At 33.7% G+C, this 9,024-nt stretch overlaps 1 protein-coding gene across 1 annotated transcript; it reads right to left on the bottom strand.

Moving 5' to 3' along the window:
• Positions 1-1,842: 1,842 nt before the first annotated feature.
• On the bottom strand, positions 1,843-8,807 carry LOC110334153 (prolactin-3B1). The gene is made up of 5 exons (XM_021216012.1): positions 8,716-8,807; positions 7,533-7,690; positions 5,587-5,694; positions 3,510-3,689; positions 1,843-2,185 (listed from the first exon to the last, which is right to left on the bottom strand). The coding sequence occupies exons 1-5, from the start codon at positions 8,747-8,749 to the stop codon at positions 1,997-1,999; spliced, it is 669 nt and encodes a 222-aa protein (XP_021071671.1). The 5' UTR covers positions 8,750-8,807; the 3' UTR covers positions 1,843-1,996.
• Positions 8,808-9,024: the final 217 nt, after the last annotated feature.

Here is a 9,024-nt window from a genome sequence, read left to right as displayed (position 1 = left end):
ATTTAGGTTTTACCTTTTTACCATGTCCATTACTGATTCATTTTTTTTTATTCCTCCTATTTTTCTACCCCACTTTTTACTTCATATTGCATAAATATTTTTAAATTTTTATTCCATGTGCAAAAACATGTTCACTGTGCAATTACTCATTATTTGTTGTCTATAATACATGTCAAAATCATTTTCAATGATGAGAAACTTGACTGGCAGTTCCTAAGCCTAGGAAGACTAAAGTAAATGAATGGAATTAGTCTATATCCTAGATAGTTCAGGGGTACTAAACGAGTTGAACTACCTTAAAACACTACCTTCTCTTCAGGTTGAAAAACTAGAATATTAGTTATGTTCTTTTATGTGAGCATTATTGAAAGAAATGGAGAACAACTTTGTCTCAGATTATCAATAGAGAAAATAATTTTGAGAGTAAATTATTGAATGCAAAGTATGCATTTTGTTGCTGAATGTAAACTCATTTATTTTACTTTATGGTCCTACTTGAATCTATAATAACAGTGGAGAAGGAAAATATTTAGTGAGTGAAGGAAGAGGTCAGCAGTGATCCAATACTGCTGTAGAGACCTACCATATGGCATTCCTGCATTAGTTAGTATGAAGCATTCAGTGAACTAATATTTACTATAGCAGAAGCTAATCAAGATATGAAAAGTGTGGCCATTGAAGTGGAGAGAGCAGACACTTATCAGGGCAAATATCCTGATAAAGAATTGTTTTATTATGTATGGACACTGGTTGTGCTTGGAGTATAATAATCTTCCCACAACAGATGCACTTGATTTTCTAAGGAATTTAAGTTGAGGCCTAGTCACTATGTTTATCCCCTAAGTAATAAGACAAATTTGTCACTTAGCCTTATCTAATAAAGCCTGAAAAAGGCACAAGCACTGATATTTAAAAGAGAGAAAAGACATAAAATTAAAAGAACAAGTGGAATTTGTATTTCCTAATATGTGATATTCGCAACTGTACCATTAAAGTAGGGTGTCAAAAGCTTAAATATGAAATGAGTTATTTTTAGATCAATAATAATTTAGAGCCATGAAATATGCAGAATCTGACTTAGATGCAATATAGAGGCTTAAGATTGAATAGTTATTAGAAAAATTCATAGATACTTCATGCATGTATCTTAACAACCTGCTGAGTTTTTTAAAAAGCATCAAGTCTACACCAAGAAATACAGGAAACTAGTAAATGTTGGGGGTCAGATAAATATTGTTCCCCAAGGAAATGCAGATTAATTTGCTCTTGAATATTCAATGTTGAAAACATACATACTAGTAACAAATAATATTATACAGACTAAGTAAAATATATTAAGGATTATCTATAGTTATACATATATAGTACATATATGCATATGATATAAATTAATAAAAATGTGGACATGAATTTTAAAGGGAGGAAGGAAAGAATTTGAAAATGCTCGATAGAAGGAAAGCAAAAGGTTAGATGCTACAAGTTCGTGTGTGTGCCTATGTATATGTGTGTTTACTCTGTTTAAAGATAGGTCAATTGTATAACAATTGTGTTGTCTGTCAAGTGACTCTGAGAAAGCACTCACTGCCTGTGTTTTTTTACTCTTAACCTATACCCAGACTTCTATCTTTGTGTCAGAATGGATCCACTGATTACTAGAAACTTCTTGCTTAGATTCTAATATAGTCAGCCATCTTCACTCATTCTGACCAATACCGGTACTCACTTGACTTTTGAAAGTTAAACATATTTGTGAAGAATTTTTGATATGAATGTTATGAAACAATTACTGAATTCTATACTACATGTCCATGAAACATTGACAAATCTTAATTTTCAATTTAACATTTTCAAAGAATCAGTTTATTTGGGGAGTAAGATGACAACTAAATGTAGAAAGGCACCAACAAGGTGGAGATTCATTAGTGCTTTGAAGGTCTAGATCATGAGGGACCATGATCTAGAAATCTTCTCAGAGACAGAGAAGAGGGATAGATGCTCAGCAGTTGTTGTTATGAACATCGCGACACTTCAGGACCTTGAGGTAATTGTCAACTTTATGTGTATCCCTGCGCACGCACCGGCACAAGGTTCTAACAGCACTGCTCTTAGTGGATTCATCAGATGACTGCAAATCTGACCATGCAGACCAGAAAGTATAGTCACTTACAGCAGCTCCTGGGTAAACCTAAATATAGAAAAGAAAGGGATTATTTATTTTATTGGTATTATTTGGATGCATTTCATTCTTTCATATGAGTGTATAATATATATATGTACTGACAGCACATGTACAGGAAAGCTTGTGTGTGCATTAGTAGATCAGAGGTCTAAAATTCCACTGCTGACTTTTATCTTTCTCGATTTGTGTTCAATTAAGACAGATACTTTCATTCACCAAAGACTTTTCTGTGATATCTGTTATGTTGCCTTCCTAATGTTTACATATTAAGTAATATTCACTAGATCTCTTTATTTTTAATGTAGATTCTGAGATCCAGTTCCTTGCTCGCAAGGAAGGCATTTATAGACTAAGACAACTTTATTTGCCTTGTTCTCTAAAACAGATAAACATTGAATTGTGACTGTTAGAAAATTTATTAGTATACAGCAGGTTTGTAATTCATATGGGCCAAGTTATTACAAAATCATTAGGCCTCTAAAATTAAATATGATATAAGAATACATATTTTCGGCCCAGGCATGGTGGCGCAAGCTTTTAATCCCAGCACTCGGGAGTCAGAGGCAGGTGGATTTCTGAGTTCAATGCCAGCCTGGTCCACAGAGTTACAGGACAGCCAGCACGATACAGAGAAACCCTGTCTCAAAAAACAAAAACAAAACAAAACAAAACAAAAAATAAATACATATTTTTTTATGTGTCATTGGTCTCAGATGAAGTATACTCATATGAGAATATACCAAGTAATGGAGAATAAGAACATTGAAAAGTATTTGTGTATTTGATCAAAGGACAGTAAAAAGGAGTAGTATCTTCTCAGCACATTCCTAAGGATCATTAATATTATGGTTTTAGGGACAATAATATCTTATTATTCTATCTTTAAATTTAGCCGGTTCTTCAGATAATGTATTCTTCCAAATCTTTGAACATACCAAGCATATCTTAAATGTGTTAAGGTTTAGGAGTTCTAAGACTGTTATCAGATTTTCTGTGTTAGTTGAGGATATCCATTCTACCTATTGAGGCTATTTTCTGATTTCCTATGAGAAATATCTACTTTTTATTGAGAGTTCTGATGGGTGTGATTGTTTGTAAAGATCCTGAAGAAGGTTGGATTTCCAAATAGCAAGTCCTTAATGGAAAGGCTGTTACTGAATTTATATATTATATAATATATACTTATTACATATGTATTATCACATTATTAATTATATTATTTATTTATTTAAATATAAATTTTTATCTCAGAAATGGAGTATTGAAAATTTCACTTTTCCTTAAACAAATCACCTCTTCCATGTAGGATATAAGGAGTGAGTGGGCTTACCCTGTTGAATATGATCTTCAGTCCTTCCAGAAGCCCATGAATTCTTTCCTCCAACTCCTTTGTTCTTGACAGCAGGGTATCGGGTACATGTGGAAGAGTAGCCACTGCTGCCACCATGTGCTTTAGAGGCTCTTCCCAGGCTTGTAAAATAGTGATGGACACTCTCAGAAGGTCTTCTGACTAAACAATCAAGAATTCCTCATTAATATAGTGAAATATACCAGAGATTGATACATATGATGGCTGAATGAAGATTTCAACTGCAGCATAGATTGGTTATGACTAAGAATCTAGAAAACTCTTTTTAGTATATTATATGCAATATAGAAATGATAATAACCTGTCACAGAATTGCAATTTGTTCAAATAAAAGTAATTTTCATTAACAATGATTTCCTGGTGTATGTAAAACTGGCCATGTTTGGTTTTCACTGTATATTGTAGTCCAGCTGACACTGTTTTACTTGAATGCTTCTCTTGTCCATGAGAAATCAATCACTGTAGTTATTGACTCAGCACTATCCTTATCTATGAGAGTCTATTGAGATAAAAATAGATGTCAATACTGTTAATAGATTCTGTGGCACAAATCACTTTCATATTAATGAAACTATTGCTCATCAACATATGTACTTTTCCTCTGTATGGCATTATAAAATATTAAAATAGAAGTAAAATGAATAAAGGAAGCTGTTCATTGATAATGGTCTCAGTATACATTACTTTTCCTCCTTTCCTCTAGCAGAGAACTCCATTGTTTGGTCAGATACTGGAGAACAATGTCTGAGTATTGCTATTTACCTCATAATGGATTTTTGACCTTATAAGCATGTGTTCATTTCCTGAAAAATATGAGTACTATATCTGATTCACAGTTTTTGCTTCTATGTCTGTTAGCTACTTTCCTGGTAATGAAATAAGAGTGAAGTCCTGATGAAATCTCAGGGATATTTTACAGGAAATGTGTAAAGCATGTAAAGTAAAAATGCAGGCCAAATGGTCATAGCAAAATCCATTGCCTAAATCTTTGAAGCCTAGAGTTTAGGATTATAAATTTGAGGTGGATGAATCTCAGATCCATGTTCTATTTAGGATTAATGTGATTCAATCTCTATATAGCCTTCTGTAGCCTCAGTTCCTTATGGTCCTAATAATGCCGTGCATTATATAACATTTTGAGGATTACATGAATCAGTGTTAATTGACTGCCTTCTGAGGATTCTAGATCTAAGTAAATTCTCATACTTCCTCCACCTTTTCTTCTTTCCATTGTCATTACTCTACTCAGACTTTATGCAAGAGAGTCGTTTACATTTAGGTTTCTGTTATTAGTAGTGCACATGGAGGGGAAGTTGATTACATGCATGAGAAGTACACATATAAGGTTTGTATTAAGCATATTCAGTTGGTTATGAAAGATACTAAGAGAGAAGATGTTACAGCAATTATACTTCAGCAGTGCCCACATATGCAATCATCATCAGTATCAAGAGAAATATAATGTATGTTGAGGAAACTTCTTTTCACTTGAGATATAAGAGGAGGCTGAGTACCTATGAGATCTCCTTAAATAATGAAGAAACAAAAATAGGAACCAGTTTCAAATAAAAAAGTGATGAACCATTGATCAATAAGCAATATGTCTCCAGATGAGAGTTTAGTGTTATTCCATAAACAATACTGTATCTGAAACCCTTCCATATATAAATAACTGTAAAATAAGCCAGGAATGCTCAAGTCATATTAAAGCTTCTCAAAATATAGTAGTGATAATCTCACAGGAAATGTGCTATTAAAATACAGTGCTCTGAATGGTCGGTTTATTAACATGCTATCATATGAACCAAGAATTTGTCTTATAATGAAACTATCAACCATAAAACATGACTGTCTGTTGTTATTTCTTTGCATTTCTTGTATCTAAGATTAGTTCACTGGATATGGGCCCAGTAAGCACACAAAGCACAAGTATGTTGTATATTATTTCAGGAGTGGTTGGTTCTTTGTTTGTTTGTTTGTTTGTTTCTCATTTAGTTTTTTTGTGTGTGTGTGTGTGAAGACGAGGAGGGAAACTTACTCTGGTCTGGTGGACTTGCTCACTGTTTTCTGGAGTAAGGATTGAAGCAGTGTGGCAAGGTCTTAACATCAGGTCATATGACCAAGCTGTCCTACCAAACTTCATTTCCTGAAAGAAATAGAAAAGTTTCATTTTTTTAGAGACAAGTATTGAGTAATATTTATGGCCACATTAGGGCTGAATTTTGTAAATTTAAATTATTTTAACAAATGAGAAGTATACATAATTAAAACAGGAATAAAGACAACCTACCTGTCCCATTTTCTATACAATCTAATTTTTTAACTTCCAAACCTATATCTTTCTTTACTGTTTTATTACTATTTTGCCCATTCTAAATGATATTGTTTAGATATGAAGCACCAAAATAAACATACTCTAAAAACTCATGGTTTAAGCATCACCAATTTTAGGTTTGAGGTGAGTGCTATAAAACAATTCATACATTTCCATAGTTAAAAATATCTGGTCCTTTTGGCACATAATTATCTTTTTAATTTATTTAAGCGTTGTGGAATTAAATAATTACTCTTAAGTCCACAATCCTATATAAAAAGCAATCATGAAAATCTAGCTATATTCTAAGTCAATATTTACCAATGGACAAAGGAAGATTTTAAAAGTATTATTTAATATTTATATATAAGTCAATCAAATATTTATTCACTGAAGGAATTTATTATTTAAAGAGCATATTTTCAATACAGACAATCAGTAAAATTGTAGATCTGTATGAAGTCCTGTACAGTTGAATGATTGTGAATATAGAATATGGAATGAAATCAACACTAGAATGAGCATGGCTAAGAGATTATTTATCCACTGAAAGTCTAAAGATATATACTCCATATTTTCAATTTTGCACAAAGGTTTCACTGTTTGATCCTCATTGATTTGTACTATCCCAATCAAATATTCCTACAAGGAATAGAGAAGAAGTATCCTTTTCAAAACCTGTCCTACTACTCCCTAGAAAATTAAAAACAATAATCCAACACTCATTATTGGTGTGTTTATGAGTAGATTTCCTCCTTACATGGTTTTCTATAGTTTAATTTTACTATACTAGTACAAATAACTACAAGGCAACTCCTCTAAAATAAATCTACACTAAGCTGAGTAAAAATGCCCACATAGATAGGACAGAATTTCACAGTGCACTCAATTGATGATTTTTGAACATCATATCAAAAAATGTTTAAAAAAGTTCATTAATAAAAATTGAACATTTACTAGTTGCTTTTCATGTCTCATTTTTCACTAAGCTTCCCTAAATCTTTGCTCCATGTTAAAATATCTGCTTTTCACGTCTAAAATCATCTTGTTTGAAATTTGTCTTATAATATCTTCTGTTTGATGAGTAGAGTTTGATGATTGCTCCATTGGAATAGAAACCAGGCCAAGGACACTACAAGAAAATTCACAAAATCAATAAACATGGACTCACAGGCGTTCACTGAGACAAAACCGACAATAACTGCAGGGCTCTAAACCTGGACCCTCTGCATATATGTCATAGTTGAGTAGCTTTGTGTTTTTTAGTGAGATTTCTAATAGAGGGAGCAGGAACTATTTATGACACTTTTGCCTGCTTCAAGAGCAAAAGTATTACTTGTATTATTACTGGGTTTCCTTGTTCAACTTTAAAATGAGCAAAGATGTCTAATATTATTGGAACTTGATATGCTATGTTTGGTTAATATCTTTGGGAGCTCTGACCTTTTCTGAAGGGAAACTGAGGAGGAGTGAATCTGAAAGGAATAGCGGGTGATAGTGCTAGAGTGATGGAGGAGGTGGGAGGTGGAGGATAGGAGGGGGTAACTAAGGTCAGGATTTAATATATGAGAGAAAAAAATAATAATGTAAATAGGTAGATAGATGATAGGTAGATACACAGAGTGATAGATATATGAATAGACACATAGATAGATACCAGAAATACTTACAAATTCCATGAAGATTTTTGAGGCAAGGTCATGGGCGCTGTGTGACACCATAATCACACGTTGGTATAGGCTTTCAGTGGGCATTTGATAATTTGGTAAGGAAGTCACCTTCTCCCAAACAAGCAGGTTTGACACTGCCAGCAACAGGAGTGCCCCAGCTATAAGAGAAATGATGCTGAAATCGCCCATTCAAATGACACTGTAGAGGATATACTGTCTGTCCAAAGGTTTCTATGCTTGCTTCTGTACAGATGCAATCTGAAATCACTTTGACCAATGAGGAACCGTCGGCGAGTAGAGAGATTGCTCCCTACACACAGCCTGGAGGATTCCCTCAGCTTGGGTTTCTCTTAGCACAGCTTCCCAAGTTTGTAAACATTTTTAGCTGAGATTAATCCTGAGATAGAATTCTCAAGCCATTCTCTGTATACTTTAAAGAATTGGGAATTTATGTCCTTTCATCACTTCATTAAATAAATTTTAATTAGTTCATTAATTGCTATTTCTTGCAAAGGTCATTTGAAACTTGAGGTGACTTGCTAAATTAGGTCTTTCCTTTTTGCTATTTATTGCACTTACTAAATTGGTAGTCACAAAGCTACTGTCATTGTCTACCTAAGGTTCTAGACAATAATTCCTCCTCAAGAGAACGGTCTAAGAATTATTTGAGCAGAAAATGATCTAAGCCTTCACACCAGATGTTTCTGCTTTGTTCTGTGACTAACACAAATAAACTGTTGAATTCTATGTTCTCAAAAAAGTTCAACTTCTTGATTTCAGCAACAAGATCATTTTTTGTTGTTTCTTGTTTCATTCAATGTTAGGGAAGAACATTACAAGCAAATGTGAATTTGAAATCTGTAACTGTGTCCAATTTTGGCCTTGTATCAAAGAAAAAAATTAAAACAGCAAGGAAATGCAAAATGTCTATGGACTTTGCATTTACAACTTTCCTCAGACAAGGTAGATTCCCCTAGTGAACCATTGATCTCAGACCTGATTCAGCAACTCTTGACAAAATTCTAATTCTCAGTTCAGTGTGAACTTATATATCGGTTACTCATGGAAAGCAACAGTTCTTCAGATACTACAGAATCAAAACCAACAAAGATTGTATTCTATCCAAACCATCCTTATGAGAACGAATAGTAATGAAACAATGTGTGGCTGCAGAGCTACTTACAGAAGGAGCATGGTTGACTCAAAGACAGCTGCATCTCTGAGGAGTTCTCTCAAGTGCTGTCAACACCAGAAGGCTGCTATTCCCCGAGTGCTGACTTCCCTCAGCTCTTTGCCTCCCATATATACTAACAGATTCTCCCCAAGGTCATCCAGGTCACCAGGCAGAGGGAAGTATGTGTTTTGTCAAGGTAAAGGTTCCTAGATTATATCCCTGTAGGAAGTATAAAAATATTCCTTACTCTTTTCACAGTCCTGTTTCTGTATGAATTGTTTTGTAGTTTGCAAGAGTGTACAAGGTTCAGATTAGTTC

The sequence above is a fragment of the Mus pahari genome, chromosome 16 (assembly GCF_900095145.1).
Source record: "Mus pahari chromosome 16, PAHARI_EIJ_v1.1, whole genome shotgun sequence".
Taxonomy (NCBI): Eukaryota; Metazoa; Chordata; class Mammalia; order Rodentia; family Muridae; genus Mus; species Mus pahari.
The sequence above is the reverse complement of the archived record's forward strand: the minus strand, read 5'-3'. Positions and strand labels throughout refer to the sequence as shown.

What these genes read in the sequence shown, in the direction of transcription:
- LOC110334153 (XM_021216012.1), bottom strand. Translation starts at nt 8,749, where the DNA reads ATGCAGCTGTCTTTGAGTCAACCATGCTCCTTCT. An exon ending in GAGTCAACCATGCTCCTTCT is followed by an intron (nt 7,691 to 8,715) that starts GTAAGTAGCTCT and finishes TTTCTCTTATAG; the next exon opens with CTGGGGCACTCCTGTTGCTG. An exon ending in AGCAAGTCCACCAGACCAGA is followed by an intron (nt 3,690 to 5,586) that starts GTAAGTTTCCCT and finishes TTGATTGTTTAG; the next exon opens with TCAGAAGACCTTCTGAGAGT.